Source organism: Eleutherodactylus coqui, chromosome 8, assembly GCF_035609145.1.
Source record: "Eleutherodactylus coqui strain aEleCoq1 chromosome 8, aEleCoq1.hap1, whole genome shotgun sequence".
Classification (NCBI taxonomy): Eukaryota; Metazoa; Chordata; class Amphibia; order Anura; family Eleutherodactylidae; genus Eleutherodactylus; species Eleutherodactylus coqui.
Window position 1 is genome coordinate 58293263 of NC_089844.1, and position 19861 is coordinate 58313123.

Sequence of the window (19861 nt, forward strand, 5' to 3'; positions counted from 1 at the left end):
AGGCATGAATCTTCCTCCGGCCCAACTTTTACTGCCATAAGTTGTGATTGGGAAGAGGATTGCATTGACTACAACATGGCAGGTCCTCCTTAATGACATGGTTACTAATGAGAAGAAAAAAAATGGTACAATGACAGAAATTTAGGAAAGATACTTTTATTTTATTAATTAATTTATTTAGTCTAGAATATACTTTTTAACATAACATTTTCTGCAAAGTACCTAAAAACTAAATAAAAAACACTGATGCATTATAATGAATAACACAAACTGTTCATAAAAAGTTCTGCCAAGACACAATGTCTTTATTACATGAATATGTTATATAAAGCTCGTAATACATGACATATAAATCAATGTTTTGGGTCAACTTCCTTACCAAATACTACTGTATCACCTTCAGTTTTAGCAGTCTAAAGGCGCATTCAGACGACCGTATATCGGCCGGGTATTCACGCCGGCCGATATACGGCGTCTCTCTCTGCAGGGGGAGGAGGCTGGAAGAGCCGGGAGCAGTGCTCTGAGCTCCCGCCCCCTCTCTGCCTCCTCTTCACCCCCTCTCTGCCCCTCTGCACTATTTGCAATGAGAGGGGACAGGGTGGGGCTAAGTTCTGGGAATTAGCTCAGCCCCGTCCCGCTTCTCCTTATTAAAAAATAGTGCAGGGGGGTGGAGAGGAGGCAGAGAGGGAGCGGGAGCTCAGAGCACTGCTCCCGGCTATTCCAGCCTCCTCCCCCTGCAGAGAGAGACGTCGTATATCGGCTGGGCGTGAAAACCTGGCTGATATACGGTCATCTGAATGCACCCTAAACATGTTACACAGGGTTCTTCCTAGTACAAGTTGTAACAAATTTGTGGGATCCCATGCGGGCATTGTAAAAATATATTGCAAATTTATCACCATCACAATAAAAAAAATTGTATTATGCCATTTTACTATTGGTGAATATTACAAAAAATGATTCTAAATCTCTGCTCTTTTCAGGGAAAGGAGATCTGATTGGTTCAGACAATCTTAACAAAAACCGGACGATAAAGACCAACGCCAACGTGAAAGCCTTAACGTACTGTGACCTGCAGTACATCAGTCTGAAAGGACTTCGGGAGGTCTTGGAGCTCTATCCAGAATACTCTCATAAATTTATCTCTGAGATCCAGCATGACCTTACTTATAATCTTCGGGAGGGCAGTGAAGCAGAAGTAAGTTTTCCTGTTGTTTATGGTGATGGCATTATTATAAATTTTTATCACATAAGTAATTACATCAGTTCTTGGATTTCTTTTGGGAAGATGTATACTGCAGAGTAATGGAGTATAGTGAAATGGACTCGAAAGTCCAGAATTCAGGACAGCCAGCTTTCCATATCAGTTTTGCACAAGGGTTATTTGTGACTTATTAAGGCAACTGAATACAAATTGTATACCAAACCTTTGCGATTCAGATCTTGGGTCAAATTTGAAGTTATAGAAGTGGGACAAGAGAAATCAATGGAGTTGCTTCTTCCTCAGAAAGAAAATGATAGTTGCTTAGAGTTATGTAATAATGTGATAATAAGGCTGCATCCGCTTGGTCCACAAAACATCACTCATGTGAAAGAACTAGAGATGAGCGAGCAGACTCGCTAAGGGCAAATACTCGATCGAGCATTGTCCTTAGCAAATACCTGCCCTCTCGGAAGAAAAGGTTCGGGTGCCGGCGGGGGGCGGGGAGCGGCAGGGGGGAACGGAGGGAGATCTCTCTCTCCCTCTCTCCCCCCGCTCACCCCTGCTCACTCCCGCAACTCACCGCTCACCTGCGCCGGCACCCGAACCTTTTCTTCCGAGCGGGCTAGTACTCGCTAAGGACAATGCTCGCTCGAGCAATTGTCCTTAGCGAGTATGCTCACTCATCTCTAGAAAGAACCCATTGGAAACCATGGGCTTCACATTGCAGCGATGATTGTGTAGCGAGATTTTGTAGCCTTTGGATTCTTAGTTTTGGAATGTTTGGCATTACCCCATTGATTTTAATGGTTCTGAGTACGTGAACAAATATGCTCGCCTCAGCGCAGTGAAGTAGGTTGATTTGCACACATGTCTGCTGCGCATAATACTGTATGTTTTTGCACAAGAAGGCCATGTTCAAAAGACACCCGATACTCTTCCTGCTCTGATTTAAGACTATTTAGCCTAATGAGGTCCCAGTGTGTTCTCTTTTTCATGGCTATGCGCACCTCCCATAGACGTCTATGCGGATCTATGCAGAAAGCTAGAGCAGGTCCTATTTTCTAGCACACATGAAATCGTTGCTGAGAACGCACCCATTGACATCAACGGGTTCTGTTCTCTGCGTATTGTGCGTGCTTCTTCTACATGCGCAATACGAGGTACAAATATGAACACCTGAAGAAGCCCTTATGTCCAAGTTTGCTCAGTTACAAACTCAGATTTAAAAAATTGCCCGTGCAAATAGGCAAAAGTTAAGCAACAAGGAGAAAAGCCAAAAAAAAAAAGAGTCCTTAGGACCCACAGAGGCCTGGCTGTTAAGGGGTTAAAGAATGAATAATCTCTTGCCATACACGACTCATTTTGTCAGAGGAATACAGAGATGAGAATGAATATTGGGCAGTTAATCTGGGATGCATACAGCGTCCGGCCCCTGAGGCTCTAAATATCACACAAGGGGATGTGAAAACAGGTTTTATAATCTTTAAGCAATTAACTAATCCTCATTGTTTCCCATAGTAAAGGTACGGCTCTGACCTGCCATCTGGTGACTGTACAGAAGGGGCTTTGGGAATTGGAAGGTGTCTCAAGCAATAAAGGTGTCAGCGATACATCTTAAGGCCCATTTAGACACATCGATTATTGCTCAAAGTTCACTCAAAAACCATATTTCAGCTATAATCGCTGCGTGAAACTGTGCCCATCTATCACTTTTTTGCGGAATGATGAATTTCAGTTCGGCATGAAATCCATCGTTTGGCAGAACAGCAGATAAGAAGAACCCGCTCTGTGTTCAGCCCGGAGAGCACTGATAACATTGTCTTAGCTGTTAGCCCCTGTGGCAGAACAAAGGGAATGTATTCAGAGAACAGTGGGTGATCTGTTCTCTGAATACAGCTCCCGGCGGTTCACATGCTACTAATTGGTACTAATAGGCATTAGTACCATGTAGTAGTTTAAGCAAAAATGATCACTGAAAAGCCATCTTTTAAGCGATCATCTTTGTGTGTAAATGCACCTTTACTCTGTATGATCAACTTTAGGCCTCATGTCCACGGGCAGGTCGTGATCATGAGGTCTAAAGCTGAATTTAACCCTAGGAGTGCTGGAAGAGAATAAATGTAAGTTCAGTGAACAGGGAGAGTAGGACAATGCCCTCGCCTGGCAGCCACGGAAGCAGAGGATTGTGTCTGAACAGTGCACCTGTTTGACCATTCTAACTGTAAAGAACCTCTTCCTATATAGATGCCTAAATTGCCTTTCTTGCTACGTTAAGAATCATAGAATGGTAGAGTTGGAAGGGACCTGCAGGGTCATCGGGTCCAACCCCCGGCTCAATGCAGGATCACTAAATCATCCCAGACAGATGTCTGTACAGCCTCTGTTTGAAGACTTCCATTGAAGGAGAACTCGCCACCTCCCGTGGTAACCTGTTCCACTCATTGATCACCCTCACTGTCAGGAAGTTTTCTTTAGTATCTAATCTGTCTCCTCCCTTTCAGTTTAATCCCATTGCGTCTAGTCTTTCCTTATACAAATGAGAATAGGACTGATCCCTCTGTACTGTGACAACCCTTCTGATATTTGTAGACAGCTATTAAGTTTCCTCTCAGCCTTCTTTTTTGCAAGCTAAACATTCCCAGATCCTTTAACCTTTCCTCATAGGACATGATTTGCAGACCGCTCACCATCTTGGTGACTCTTCTTTGAACTTGCTCCAGTTTGTTTACGTCTTTTTTAAATCAGAGTGCTCAGAACTGGACACAGTATTCCAGATGAGGTCTGACTAAGGAAGAGTAGAGGGGGATGATTACCTCAGGTGATCTAGACTCCATGCTTCTCTTAATACATCCCATCCCATGTTTGTTTGTTTTTGGCTGCTGCATGACATTGTTGACTCATGTTCAGTCTATGATCTATTAGTATACCCAAGTCTTTTTCACATGTGCTGCTGCTTAGCCCAATTCCTCCCATTCTGTATGTGCTTTTTTCATTTTTCTTGCCCAGATGTAGGACTTTGCATTTCTCCTTGTTAAAGACCATTCTGTTAGTCGACACCCACTCCTAAAGCTTTTCTAGATCTTTTTTAAATCCTCTCTCTCTCTCTCTTTCCCTGTTCCTCTCTACAGTCTTTGCAAAAAAATGATTGGATTGCCAGTTCTTTGCACTGTTCACACGCATATTAATACATGTACGTGAGATCCCCTTTAAGGTCACTGCATATCATTTTTTTTTTTACCATGAAGACATGGTAATGTAGCAGCACTAAAAACAACATTTATCAGTGCATCACAGATATACAACATTTCCATACAGAATGATACAACTTCCATAGTCTGTAACCTTTAACGCAAGAAGAATTGCAAAACTTATTTTGCATTAATTTACATTCATAGGGATGCCTAATGGGAGTTTCCACATCGCATTGCTCTGCAGCCTCTTAGTGTTCTGCTGCTTATTCCAGATGATGCTCTGTGCAGCATATAGCTAGCACGGAACACGGAGCATAAACCTCAATTAATGATCCCTCAGAGGATGGGGCTTCTGAGTCTTAGAGAAATGTCTTGTGATCCTAAAAATAGCTCTCGATTCTATTCATAGCTGCTCGGAGCAGCAGCCTCTGTTGGTGTAATCCCGCTGGGAGAAGAGGCTAAAAATAAAACTTGCTGTGCTGGATTTCCTCTTCCACTCCCTAATTAACTGACTGCATAGAGCTCCCTGCATACATATGAGAGGGAAAGCAAAACTTTTCAGAGGCCACTAAAGCTGCCTATACACATTGAACAACTGTGGGCTGAACAGTCATGTGTTTAGAGAGGTAAACCGCAGCCAGACAGCTATGGTTTTAGCTTACCTCCGGGAAAGAAAAGGATTGGGCGTTGAAATTCAAGATCCTCGATCCTTCTTTTCTCGGGAAGTTAAGCAGCCCACAAACACACAGGAGCGATAGTCGATCGGAGAAGGGAGGTGGAGCGCATCGGGGATCTCGTCTGGCCGCCCACCTCTATTCAGGATAAACAGGCAGCCATTCATAGATGGACTGCCTGTTTATATGGACCAACAGTTGCTTGGGTTTTAGGTGAGCTGAACACCAAGCAACTTCGACAAGTGAGCGATTCTCACTCACTTGTCCTGTGAGGTCCCATATTTACAGGGAAGGCAGTCATCCATAATCACTCTTTTCAACAACTACAACTGTCAACCTGTGTCAAAGTACATTTTGAGAAGCTGCCTTTAAAAGTGGTTATAGCAGTGGGCACTCCCTATGTCTGTATTGTTCCATACTTTGTATACTACTGTATAGTCACCCTCGGAAGCAGTGTTTTTAGGGTAGAATTTCTTTATTTAACCCCTTAACGATCATCTATATGCCTTTCTATGATGGTCATTAATTAGCTTTATTTAATGCCCTTTGACCGCACTGCTTCAGAAGCCTGGCACAGGTGTACTGTACCAGGGAAAGCAGGTACTCACCTGTCTCATTGCAGCCTGGTACCTGCTCTAACAGCAAGACCTCTGATCCACCTGTATAACCCTTTACATGCTGCTGTCAATGCAACTGCGGCATGTAAAAGCCTGACAGAGAGAGGGGACATCCATTGGGCTGTTATGACACTCGGAGGCTTTAAAGATCGCCTCCAGGTATGCCATCTATGGTGGCCTATGAGTCTTAGCCTCTGGCTAAGCTTTATAGACAATATAATACATTGCTATACTAAAGTATAGCAGTGTATTATAAAAACAATCAAATGTAATGATATTCAAGTCCCTTAGAGAGACAAAAATAAACAGCTAAGAAAGTGTAAAAGAGATATAGTTAAAAATATAAAAAATGAAAACGTCAAAGCCCCACCTTTTCCCCCCTTCGTATATGAGAAAACACAAAAAATACCACAAATTTAGTATAACCGCGTTTGTAATGACGCATGTAAAAAAAAGTTAGCACATTGTTATACCCACACAGTGCATGGCATGAAAAAAATAAAAAAAAATATGGCAAAATAGCTACATTTGCATATCTCCCCTCTCAAAAAAATGATATGGAAAGTGATAAAAAAAAGTCCTATGGATCATCAAATGATACCAATAAAAAGTACATCTTGTCCCACAAAAGAAAACCCTCGCACAGCACCGTTGATGAGCATAAAAAAATGTTACGAGCCTGAATGCAACAATAGCAAAACATACCTTTTTTTTATAGTGTGAAAAAGTTGCAAAAAAACTTTATAAACTTGGTATCCAAGTAGTCCTACTGACCAACAGAAATAATTTAACATATTATTTGTACCGTACGGTGAATGCCATTAAAAAAAAAAAAAGCCAAATCTTGTCTCTAGAAGAAATGGAATAAAAAGTGATCAAAATGTTATATGTTCCCAAAAATTGGATCATTGAAGACTAGAGCTTATCTCACAAAAAGCAAGTCTTCATAGAGATCAATTGATTGAAAACTAAAAATGCTATGGCTTTCGGGATGTGGCGACACAAAAAGTGTTTTTAGTGTATAAAAATAGCAAAGTCTAAAAAAAAACTGTATAAACTTGGAATCGCCGCAACTGTGTTGATCCAGAGAATAATGGCCTCACATTATTTACTCTGCCTGCTGAACATCGTAAAACTGAAATCCAAACAACAATGATGGAAATTCAGTTTTTTTCCCAATCCCCCTAAAAAAAATTAATACAAGTTATACAATGCTTTAGATGTACCTCAAAATGATGGCATTAAAAAATACAACTTGGAAAATTTGAAAAGCTTTGTTACTAAGGGGTTAATCAACTCATTATATAGCCTATACATATTCTGCAGCGCTGTACAAAGACTGTCATCACTTAATTTGGTCCCTTTGGGACAGACAATATAAATTCCAAATGAACCTTTTAGGCTGGGTTTACCCTGCATTTGAACCACGTCCATGGTTCCTGTCATTCTGTTGAATACTGGCTGATGGTATTAGTATGGAAGACATGATGGAACCATTGACTGTAAAGAGGCAAAAGGAGACCAAAGATGCAAACTTTGACATAAACATTTGTTTATATCTTTTTTGGAGGACAGAATAGCGTAGTTCACGCACATGGAACCCGAGTTGGAAACCATAGATTTGTTTATAGATGTGGCGTGAACCCAGCTGTAGTATGTTTTTGGAGGAAACCAGGCTACCTGGAGAAGACACACGCAGAGAGAACACACAAACAGCATGCAGATGTTGCTCTTAGACGGATTTGAGCTCAGGACCCCAGCACTACAGAGCTACCATGCTGCCCCTCCTTCTGTAATATGACATGCATTGACTTTTTTCCAAAAGTGCAGTACACTATCCTACCAAATGTAATAGGACACCTGAACAAGAATCAAAAGTAGTATTTATTCACATGTGTTAATATTTAGTGGGACCTCCTTTGGTCATAACGACATCAGATACTCTCAGTAGCATGCTTTCTACTAACGTCTGATACCCTTCAGCTGGTAGTTCCCTCCATTTGTTCTGCAGACATCTGTTGAGTTCTCTCAAAGAAGATGGACGCTGTTTGTATATCCTAATCCAATGTTCCAATTCATCTTAAAGCTGCTCAGTAGGGTTCAGGTCGAGTCTCTGTGCAGGTCAGTCCAATTGTGGAACATCCATGTCCTCAAACCAACGTAAAACAACGTTGGATTTGTAACAAGGCATGTCGTCTTGTTGGAAGTATTACTGACCATTTCCATAGTATTGTTACATTGTCAGCAGCATATTACTGTCTAGAATGTCAAGGTACACCTCCATGTTCATGGTTCTTGCCATTACAACCAACAGAACAAGCCCATACCACGTAAAACATCCCCAGACCATAATGGAACCTTCACCGTACTTAACTGTTGGCATAACACACTCAAGCAGGAGTCATTCCCCAGCCATCCTCCACACCCAGGTATGTCCATCTGATTTAAAGATGGAGCAAAGTGATTTGTCACTCCATAGAACATTCTTCCATTGCTCAACTGTCCAATGACACTGCTCCTTGCACCATTGTAGACAGGCTGATGGATTGTGCTTCATGATGGATGACTTGGGTGCAGTGGCATAACCTGTATATTCAACAGTGTGCAGTTCCAAGGGTCTTCATCTTATGGTTTAGTACCCATAACATGCTAATAAGACATTCTACTGATAAGGATGTCCAAATACTTTTGGTAGGAAAGTGTATGTGCACATAGAATTCTACGGGCATTGTATTTGGGATCCATGTGATACAGATCCTATGTGCATGTAGCCTTATTATTAACTCCATTACTAGTTAATAAGATACTATGGTGCTCTCGGAAAGTCATTGAGAGTACTATGTTGCAATCTTCTATTTGGGAGTGACTGTTGGTAATCTGTGGGTACTGCTATTGCACCCCATATGTTACTGTTATTAAGTCTTCCGTAATTTACTTTTAGCAGTGACATCATCTTTTTAAGATGTTTATAAATGTTAATTCCGGTTTATTGATGATTTTTTTCTGCATTCATTATGTGCTACTGTTGATGGACACTTACTGGCTAATTGGATAGGTCTGATGGTTGCTTAAAAGAACTGGCTCATTTAAAAGTATGAGAATGAATTGCCTGTGATATATTGACTTGCAAGGAAGTAATCATGAGGCAGTTATTTGGCATTGCAAGTTTCCCTATCCCCCACAGAGCACGATCAGAGGTCTGCTGGGAGAGCGCAATCAGCGGTTGCGGCCACACCAGCTACTTCCCTTTCACAATCAAGCAGCTGTATTCTCGGAGTTAGCTCCTTAAACGAAGATATGGATCCACTGCCAGAATGAAGCACAAAGGGCTGGCGGGGATGTAATTGCTCGATACAGAATGACTCTGCTCAGAGAACTGTTTGAGCAGAGGCAGCGGGGAGCTATGTTAGGAAGGTAATTGCACAGATACGATTAGTCCCTATTTAGTGACAAATCAACTGATGTAATAAATAACCTGCAATCAAGGGTGCAAAGTTGACAAGACACTCACTTTTTGCATCCTGTTGACAGACCACAGAGATTGACGATGATTATTGTAATATATGGTGCAGAATGATTGACTATGCATCACCCAATATTCCATACGAAGCCTAGCTGACATCCTTCAGTCTATACAACTCTATGTCAATTGAAAGATGTATCTATCCTCTCCTGAAAGATGTATTTATCTCCCATCTCCAAGTCCACTTACTAAGGAGGCTTTCAGAAATATAAATGTAATTCTATGAAAAAAAAAGTTTTACCATTTTTTTCAACATACTTTCTGCATCAATTCCCCATTGATTTCAAAACCTCTTCTTGTCATTCATTGGGAAGCTTCATTGTTGACCTCCAATGGATAAAAGGTTATGCTAGTCATGTGATAGAGGCATAGATGCAAGACTAAGGGCCCCTGTGCAAGAACAGTTGGAGAACCAGTTGATTCTCACTTGGTGATTTGATGGCAGTGGGGTGCTGGCCATTGCCCACCTCATTCATGGCTCTCTCGAAACTGCTTTACTACTGTACCTTTCCAACAGTAAGAAGGCATATAACCCTTTATAAGGGGCTTAATCAACAGTAGGAACCAATATTGAGTGTAGCAATAGTGACAGTAGCAGTAATGGACCGTCTTGACTGCTGGGCCCCTGTGCATGTTCACAGGCTACACATATGGTTCACGGAAATCACGGACAGACATTGTTTATGAAAAAATTGGAAAACTGTAATATAAGTTGTAAGGAGTCATAAAGATAATACTTGTTAGGCCGGTTTCACATGTGCGCCTAATCCTCCGTTCAGAGGTTCCGTCGCAGATGTGGCACAAAATGCTGCATGCAGCGCTTTTTCTTTTGGTAATTTGAGCCGCATTTGTGCCGGGCAGCTGAGCGGATGCCGAAAGGACTCCAATATAGTTAGTAGGGTTCGTTCGGTGCTGTTCCATTCCGTCATAAGACGGATCCGCTTGGCCAAGGGACTCCCCTTTCCTGCTCGCCGAACAGAGTAAAATAGTATGTAAGGCCGAAAAAAGACATGTCCATCCAGTTCAGCCTACTACCCCCCAGTGTTGATCCAGAGGAAGGCAAAAGAAAACCAATGAGGCAGGCGAACCCTGCGAGAGAGGTGCACTCGCTCAGGTATTTCCATATAAATGAATGGAGCACTGATTGCACATGCTCAGCCAGCGCTCTATTCAGAGTGACGCCACTGAGGGGAGAAAAGTGACTCCCATTGTGACAGGAAATTGGGACATGAGAGCCCTGTTTTCCAGATCAGCGGGGGTGTCAGTGGTGAGATCCCCACTGATCAGCAAGTTATTCCCTTTCTTAAGTTTGTCGAAAGCTTGGAGCGATAGTTGAGGATGTGCACTGCTGCTCTGTTCCTTTCATTGCTACTGCTGGAGATGGCTCAGTTCAAGCTATGTCAGTGGTCAACTCCTTTAACACCTCCCCGACATGTGCCAACATGTACAATGCAGCAGGACAGCAATTCAAAAATCACACTGAAGATGTATGGCGCTAATTACAAGGTGGGTCCAAAGGTGAGCCGCACATAACCAAAGCAGATCTGTGGCTTGAACTGACAGCTGCAATCCTGTTGTTGACTCCGGTTCTGGCAATTTAACCGCTTAAATGCTGCAATCACTGGTAACCAAGGCATTCAAATGGTTTGGAGTCTCCTCAGTCATCCCATCAGCCATCCCACAATGCAATTGTGGAGTGCCAATAGTTGACATGGCTGCAGGAAGCCAATATGGTGCCTGGAAAATGAACCAATAAAAGGAGGACCTAAAATCCTCTAGCGGCTGCTTCATACATGTGATAGAATTAGTTTCTAATTCTAGGAGCAGGCGACAGAATTTCTTTAAGAAGAAATAGTCATTTTTTTAATATTACTGTAGTAATGAAAGCTCCAGCTGAATGTTAAATGAAATCTAATGCTGTCCAATATCTTTTACCAGCTCGATCATGAGAGCAATGGAGGTTTGATTCAGAAGCTTCCATCCATTCTGGAGGATGATGAATTTGAAGATGATGAGAAATGTCCCTTGCCGATTAGCCCAAGAGGAATGAGTCCTGTTGAATCCTCTCTAAAGGTGCCTAAAGCGTACAGCTCTCCAATGCTATCCCCTCTGACGCCACGTGCTTTTAAAACTCCCACTAAGAGAGCAGAGAAGAGCTTCGGAGACATCCTTGGATCAAGTGAAAAGGGCAAGTTCCCAGCTGGTGATGGCGGAAGACCTTGTAAACTTCAACTTCCTGCTTTCAATATCAGTGTTCCACCTGTACTAAGTCCCAGGTAAGTATACTCTATATCCTGTACTGTAGATGTGAAGGCGTGGGCTTGACTGTTCAAAATAAATGGAATTCACTTAAAATGTTATGTTTTATGTCAAATATACTGAAGGCCAGGCATATCATTGAAGGTCAGACATATCAATACATGAATGTATGCCCCTTTAAGAATGTCTGAACATTTCTACTTAGTCTTCAGTTCCAGTAAACCCTACTGGTATGGATTTAGATAATTATGAGTGAAACCACCATTAACCCTTTGCAATCCAATTTTGGATTCAGGGTTTTCTAGGGGGCTTTCCCTTTCTGCCATTATACAATGGCGCCATCTGCTGGCTAGAGCCAGTACTGCGGTATGTGACATGCTGGAGAGGCCCCTGACAACAGAGCGGCCAGTAATGTACAGTAAGAATACCCTGCCGGACGTCTTCTGACATCGGAGCTGTACAGCCTTCAATCAGAATGTCTTTAGGTGTCAGACAGTGGATTGGAAAGGGTTAAACCCTATTTATTATACCAAATAACTAAACTGAAATGAGCCATTTCCTATAACATGCCCTTTGCCTATCTTAGGCTGGTTTCACGTACAAATTTATTTTTTTTTGAACGCCACTGCAGTTTATGAACCAAAACCAAAAGTGGATCCAATAGGAAGGAGAAGTAGAAGTCTTTTATAATTTCCATTTCTTTTGAATCCACTTCTGGCTTTGATAGAAAAAAAAAACTAGAAGAAAAAGTGTACCAAAAACACATTAATCATGAAATTATACAAACAAGTATTGATATCAGATAAGCATCCATAGGGTGCAGAGGTAGCAGTGTCATCTGTCCCTGCCAGAGGAGGCCAGAAGCTCCTCTTTCACAAACTGTAAGGCGCCAGTATTATAAATTGTTTATTGTAGACAAGGCTCTCTTAATAGATTTTGCATTGAGACCCAGAAGATTTAACCCTTTCCAATCCACTGTCTGACGTCTGAAGACATTATGATTTAAGGCTGTGCAGCTCCGATGTTGGAAGACGTCCGTCGGGGTTCTCTTACTGTATATTGCCAGCCTCTCTGCTGTCGGAGCCTATCCAACGTGTCACCTCATGCAGTACTGGCTTTAGCCAGCAGATAGCACTGTTGTATAACGGCAGAAAAAGAGTAAGCCCCCTAGGAATACCAGGATACAAATTGGATTGGAAAGGGTTAAGCTCAGTGATATTATTAATCACCAGAGGAGATGACGGCCATCTTTTATTTGTTTCATTTTTGTTTTCTCCTCATAACTTTTTTTATTTTTCTGTCGACATAGCGGTATGAGGTTGGGCTTTTTAAGACAAGTTGTATTTTATGGCACCATTTACCTTTTACCAAATTTCTAAGTGGGATGAAATGGAAAATAAACACAATTGTGCCATTTTTTTGGGGTGGGTGGGTGTTGTTTTTATGGCATGCATGTTGCACCAAAAATGACATGTTAACTTTATTCTGTCGGTCAGTACGATTATGGACATACCTAATTTACATAGTTTTTTTGTACTACTTGCACAGGAATCCATAGGAGAGAAGGAAGACCAATGAGGAAAGCCATTGTTTAATTTTAATAGCATTTAGAGAGGAAACATTGTATAAAGAGCAGAAGCAGTGCATGATATTAAGCATCTGCTTAGGGTCCGTAGTGAGTGAGCCCTGCAGTGTGTGTAGTTGATATAGTTGAGGTTCTCGAATGTGGGAATTAAGCTTCCTAACAAACCTTGGAGCTAACTTTTTAGCTAAACCTTAGTTTTTCTTCAGCAAATTGCTTTTTCGGCCTTGTCTGTTCGTTCAGCCAGTAAGGCAGCCCTAGTTCCAGCGATCTGAGTGTGCAGGGGAGGGGAAGGACACTCAACATATTGTCTCTCAAATTTAGTTTATCAAACAAAGTATTTAGGACTTTTCGTTCTTGTTTCTTTAACCGAGAAGCAGCTTGGATTAAGTTTCCTCTAATGACAGCTTTGTGAACTAGCTGAAGGGAAGAGGGGGAAGTTCCTGATCTGTTGATGGAAAAATACTTCTGAAATACTTTGGATATGCTAGGGACTAGTTCACGATGGGTCAGTAATAGAGATAAGCGAACGTACTCGGATAAGCACTACTCGTCCGAGTAATGTGCCTTATCCGAGTACCGCTGTACTAGTGCTGAAAGATTCGGGACGCGCTGCGGAGCGGGGAGCTGCAGGGGAGAGCGGGGAGGAACGGAGGGGAGATCTTTCTCTCCTTCTCTCCCGCCCGCTCTGCCCCGCTCCCCGCTGCGACTCACCTGTCAGCAGCGGAGCGTCCCGAATCTTTCAGCACGAGTACAGCGGTACTCGGATAAGGCACATTACTCGGACGAGTAGTGCTTATCCGAGTACGTTCGCTCATCTCTAGTCAGTAATGAATCATTTATTTTCCATGCAAAATTTGTGACATTAAGTAGAAAGGAGACAGTACAGGAATGAATAGCGTGGTCAGACCAAGTGCATACAGAATAAGCCAAGTCATGATTTTCCGTTGTTAAATACGTTGATACTAAAAAGAAGTCTATTCAAGAATGACTATTGTGCATTTGATAAAAAAATGAGCATTCTCTATCGAGTGGTTGATACTGTCTCCATACATCTATGAAACCTAGTGACCGTATTTAGTAGTGAAGTGATAAGGGGGCAGCCGGGATAGAAGGGTGTGGGCTACTTTGGCCCCAGTGAGTGTTCAAAATAACTTTGCAGTCTCCACCCAGTATAATGTATGAGTCTGCATTCCTTTCCAAACAATGGAAAAAAAATGTAAAAAATGTAGAGGGTGCTGAGTTTGGAGCATATACTGTGGTGAATGTGACTCCCTGTCAACATACCTGAAAGGATAATAAAATATCCTTCACTATTAATATTGGTTTTGGTAGGAGTAAATGGGAGAGAATTTTTCAAAAGGATAGCATCCCTCTTAGATTTAGTTCATGATATAGAGAGAGAGACCCTGTGAAACTGACAGTCAAAGAAATTGGGGTAATTTAATCGTGAGAAATGAGTTTCTTGAATCACTGCATTGCAGTGGAGTCACATATAGATAGAGAATGCCACTCGGCTCTTTATTGGGCTGTTAAAGTGTATAAATTATTTGTGATTATGCTAACCCCATATTAAAATAAAACTTTTCATATTTTTTTAAACTAATTAAAAAAAATCTTTGTTTTACTTTTTTTTAGTCTTCGTAGGGGGCTTGAACTAGAAATCTTTTGAATTGCTTTTATAATATATTGCAGTACTTCAGGATTGCAGTATACTGTATTTTGTCAGGCATTTTATTAAATCTTGCCACAAGAAGTGCTTCAAAGACAAGCATCCATGGCAGTCCTGAGGGCCTTCACAAAGCCACAGGCTGCCACCACAAACATATGACCACTCACAATCTCATCATGGGCAAGCTGTTTGGTTGACAGAAGGAGCTTCTTCCTTCTATTGGGCCATTTTAATGCTGCTGTCATTAATGAGGTGCCTCTGATTGTGGTTGATGTGGCCACGTGATGTCTTTCAAAGATAGCTAACGCCCTCCATGCATTCAGCAGTTATGTGGATGCACAGATTTATGCTTCTTTAACATGACTTACAAAACGTGCTATTGTAGCATACCTGCACAGTTTGCCTTGCTCGGCAGTGAGTAGACAGCAATGGGCTACACAAATAGTGTAATGCACCAAATGGCCACTCAGTGTACCAAGCAAACAGCAGTGGCGCATCGAACAGTCATTTAAAGAAGAATGCAAATGTACGTAAAGTTATCACTGCAGGAAAGTATGCAGAGACCAGTGGGGATCACTGGATCAGTGGGGGAATAAACAAATGAATATTGTTCTTTTTTAATATTGTATCAACTTTCCTGCTGTTAACCCATTTTTATAATCCAGCAGAGCACCTTTAATAATACTGTGTAATACACTTTTTGTTCACAGGTTGTAACCTTTAGCTTCTGATGTCTCATATCACAAACATTTAGAAAATACCTATCCGTAGCTTTAAACTTTGAGTTTGCTGCCAGGAAAACTATTCATTCTAAAATTTTCCTTTTACACAATAAAACCTGTGATTTTTTTCTTATCCTTCTTTGCATAAGATCAGTAAACCTAATTCAAATCAATTACCATTTACATTCATTCATACTAAAATAACACTAGGTTAAAAAAAATTGTTGTTCTTTTTCCTGGGAATTTAACACTAGTTTTGTGTTGCATATGTCACATGTAACTGGTAATATGTTTTGATTTAGTCATAACATTGGTTTTGTCATTGCGCACGACACATGCATCTGTTTGTTTTTGTATATACCCCTTCAACCTCTCCAGGTCATAGGAAAACCAATATAAAGTCTGCATCAGATTTCCAGGCAGCTCCAGGCTTGCAAAAGCAAACAGCTGCATTAGTCATGCGCAATAACATATTTGTTTACAAAGTGCCGTGATTGGTTGTGATGTGTGCAGTGATGTACTGTATAGGATATAGGGTCGGCTACAATACTGCCTCGGTACAAAACTAAAGTTATGACTCAATAAAAGAATACATGTGAATTATGAAATATCAAACAAAGTGCCAGGAACAAAAAAAAATTGTTAACTAGTGTCATTGATTCAACTAGCATTTTAGAACTAGTCAATCATGTTGAAAACTCTTAAAAGATGCAGGAAAAAACATTAACGTATTCTGTTGCATTGTCCTTTAATTCCTAAATCAATGGCAGCTCTTGAAGACTCCATTTACTTAATTTTTCCCACTGTGAATCCTACTGATAACCGTTCTTGTAGTCACAAGTTATGATATAAAATGAAGTGTATTTCCAAGAAGATGCTGCGAGGTCGAGAGGATTTGCATTGTTATCTAAGACAAAGGCTCAAAATCAGCGATAAAAGAAACATGCACTCTACGGTTACCTACAAGACTCCCTGAATACAAATCAGTCAAACAACAAAGCTTCTGATACATTCTACTCCGTGTAAAGAATAGAAGGAAATGAGCGTATTATCCGCACAGCTTGGTGCTCTAACAAGGTGGTTTCTTGCTTTTATGTGCTACAGAAAGGGCAAATATATACAACACTCTACGGACATTACGTGGTTGGAAGGACGCACACATTTACAGTATAGACTAGATTATGTGCTGTTTAATTCAGCTTACTTGTGACTTGGAAGAACTTCATCTTACAAGACACTTTCCCCAAAATGTACTTACCCCCGAGTTTCAATATCCCTCTTCAAGTTCACCCTCTACTGCCTTTGATTGATGATATGGAGAGCCACTTTCTTTCATACATGAGTTGCTATAAGACAGATTTATAGTTTTTCCTACTTTTTTCGACATGTCAGGATTGTTGGCACATTACTTTTTGTGCCATATCTTATGTAAGCTACTATGAACTGGATTTGTTTTTATATTGTACTGTGAGTAATGTAATTTTTATTTTGACACACATCATATATGGTACCGTATTATTTGGGCACTTTCTGGTAGCATTATTTGAGCACCATAGGGCAATAAACCGTAAGAAGTCGCACCCCTGTTTTTCTGGCTTTAACTGCCTGGACATCAGATACCAGGAGAGCGGGGTACCTGAAGCTCAGGAAGCTTTTGATACTCTCCCGGTCATGAGAATGAGGAATAGGTCAATAAATTGGCTGTCACTTATACTTGCACTACAGATGGCACATGTGCATACATTGGCTATGGGGCAAGTGGATGACACTGCTGTGAAGGCACTGTGGCTATTATTGTCTTAAGGCTTTTTGAATGGCACTGCAAGGGCCCATTCACATCTGTCTCCAATGTTCTTCTCAGAGTTTCCTGGCGCAAATCCAGCAGAAAGTCCCAGACACAATAGCACGTATGATGTACTATTTTGTCAGCTAAAATATTAATCAGAATGCCAAAATGGACAACATCATAATCAATAAGGTGCATTCAATGTCATTCAGCTCTAGCATGTGCCAATTCCAGTGGTTCCAGTATTTTCATTGTTCGTATCAGAGGACGGAGCCGAACAACTTAACTCTCTCAGAGCCCCAATGCAAGTGTGAAAAAGGGCTTAAATAGACACTGAAAGGGGTAGGTTATTATATGCACAATGCATATACTTGTTACATACTGAGGTGTGCAGTTAACTATAGGAGTTGCAGTTAGACCCAGGCCCAAGAAGCCTCTAAGTTCCATATAAGGAGACCATTACTAGAAATGATGAAGAAGAGTTTCAGATTTTGCATTGGGCAACAAAGTTTAAAGCAAATTTGTAATTTCAGCAAATATTGCCCTGATCTGATCCGAGAAGAAAGCTGCAGTATTGGCACAAGCATAACACAGCTGTCCTGAAGACATAGCATTGCAATCATGTAGAAGAACAGGGTAGATGCAGATTAGCCAGAAGCTCTACTAGAAGAATTCCTGGTAGACTGGTTAGGTCATGGGCTGGACTGTTCAAACAGGGCTGGCGTCCGCACCTGGGAGATACCCGGGCCGCTGCATTCCAGTAGGATCGCTACAGCTGAATTAGTTGATTCAAGATAGATTATTTGCTATAGACACTGCTTTCCTGCTGGTCCAGGTTGGGATGGGGGGGGGGGCAGAAAACAGCTACAATGGGGGACCTTTTATTACACAAGTCAATGCGGTTGTGTAGCAGGGAGATAATGTTAGTGCCCATGTCATCCAGGATGAAAACAACACCCTGACATTGAACAAAAAGCATGATCGCTCGGTGGTTAGCACTGTTGTCTTGCAATGTTGGGGTACTGGGTTCAAATTCCCCCAAGAATAACATCTGCATAGAGTTTGTATGTTTGCATGGGGATCCTCCAAAAAACATTGGTGAATATAGATTGTGAGCCCCAATATCAAGTGGTGTTATATGTATATACTATGTAAATAAAGATGATTATTGTAATGTTAAGTATTTAGACACCTCAGAATGATTCAATGTCCAACATATGCTATGGCCTCATATTATCCTGTTCATACTCACAACTAGAGATGAGCGAGCACCAAAATGCTCGGGTGCTCGTTACTCGAGTCGAACTTTCAGTGATGCTCGAGAGTTCGTTTCGAGTAACGAACCCCATTGAAGTCAATGGGCGACTCGAGCATTTTTGTATATGACTGGTGCTCCGCTAAGGTTTTCATTTGTGAAAATCTTAGCAAATCACCAAAGTCATGTAAAAAACACAGAAATGGATAGGGCAGGCGAGGAGCAACATGCAGGGCTGCATTTCGGGCTCCGAGGTCTTACTATTAAGCCACAATAGTGGCAACAGTGAGACCCCCCCCCCCCCCGCACTGTCAGCATAAAGATCATTCTCCTCTGCCACAGCTGTAACAGCTGTGGCAGAGAAGAACGATGTTAGCCCATTGAATTCAATGGAGCCGGCAATACAGCCAGCTCCATTGAAAGCAATGGGCTGCCGGCGAGCGCGGGATGAATTTTTGGGAAGGGCTTAAAAATATAAGCCCTTACCTGAAAATCATCCTAAAATGTGTAAAAATAAAAAAAAAATGTATACTCACCTTTCCGCTGCAGCCAGAGTTCAGCCGCGTCTGGCCGGCGGTTCTCTTGAACTGCTCTGAGTAGTATTCAGCAGCCGGGGATTTAAAATCCCCGCCTGCTGAATGAGCTGCCTCTGATTTGGTCACAGCCTCACCAATCAGAGGCAGCTCTCACTCACACCCATTTATGAATTCATGAATGGGTGAGTGAGTGCTGCCTCTGATTGACAGCTGAGAGCTGCCCCTGATTGGTCCCTGCCACCCATTCATGAATTCATGAATGGGTGTGAGTGAGAGCTGCCTCTGATTGGCTGAGCAGTGAGCACCTCAGCCAATCACATTCAGCTCTTTCAGCAGGTGGGGATTTTAAATCCCCGGCTGGTGATAGATCAGCAGTTCAGCACCACAGTGCAGGGGACAGCAGGAGAAGACGCGGCTGTGCCCCGGAAGCTGAAGGGAGGTGAGTATCTATTTTTTTGTTTTTGAAATCACTTTTAATTCATTTCCAGGGAATGGCTTATATGTAAAACCCTTCCCTGAAAAAGAATTCAGGTGTGCCAGCAGACCATTGTCTTCAATGGAGCCGCCGGCAGCAGCAGCGGCTCCATTGAAGAGAATGCCTGCATTTTTATTCTTTTTTACACTAAAATCTTTCTTTTTCAGAGAAGGGCTTATATGTAAAGTCCTTCCCTGAAAAGGAATGCAGGGAGCCAGCAGGCCATTGTTTTCAATGGAGCTGGCTGTATTGCCGGCTCCATTGAATTCAATGGTCAGTGCTCGTTTAATCGATACGAGTACCGCGTGGTGCTCGTCTCGAGTAACGAGCATCTCGAGCACCCTAATACTTGAACGAGCATCAAG

The 19861-nt window shown here is 41.8% G+C and overlaps 1 protein-coding gene across 1 annotated transcript in view; it reads left to right on the forward strand.

Moving 5' to 3' along the window:
* The window catches only part of LOC136576410 (potassium voltage-gated channel subfamily H member 8-like), a 463162-nt gene that overhangs the window by 408795 nt on the left and 34506 nt on the right, over nt 1-19861 (forward strand). The window contains exons 11-12 of the mRNA XM_066575676.1: nt 984-1198; nt 11148-11485. Of these exons, the coding sequence (XP_066431773.1) occupies nt 984-1198; nt 11148-11485 (553 nt within the window). The remainder of the gene's footprint in view (nt 1-983; nt 1199-11147; nt 11486-19861) is intronic.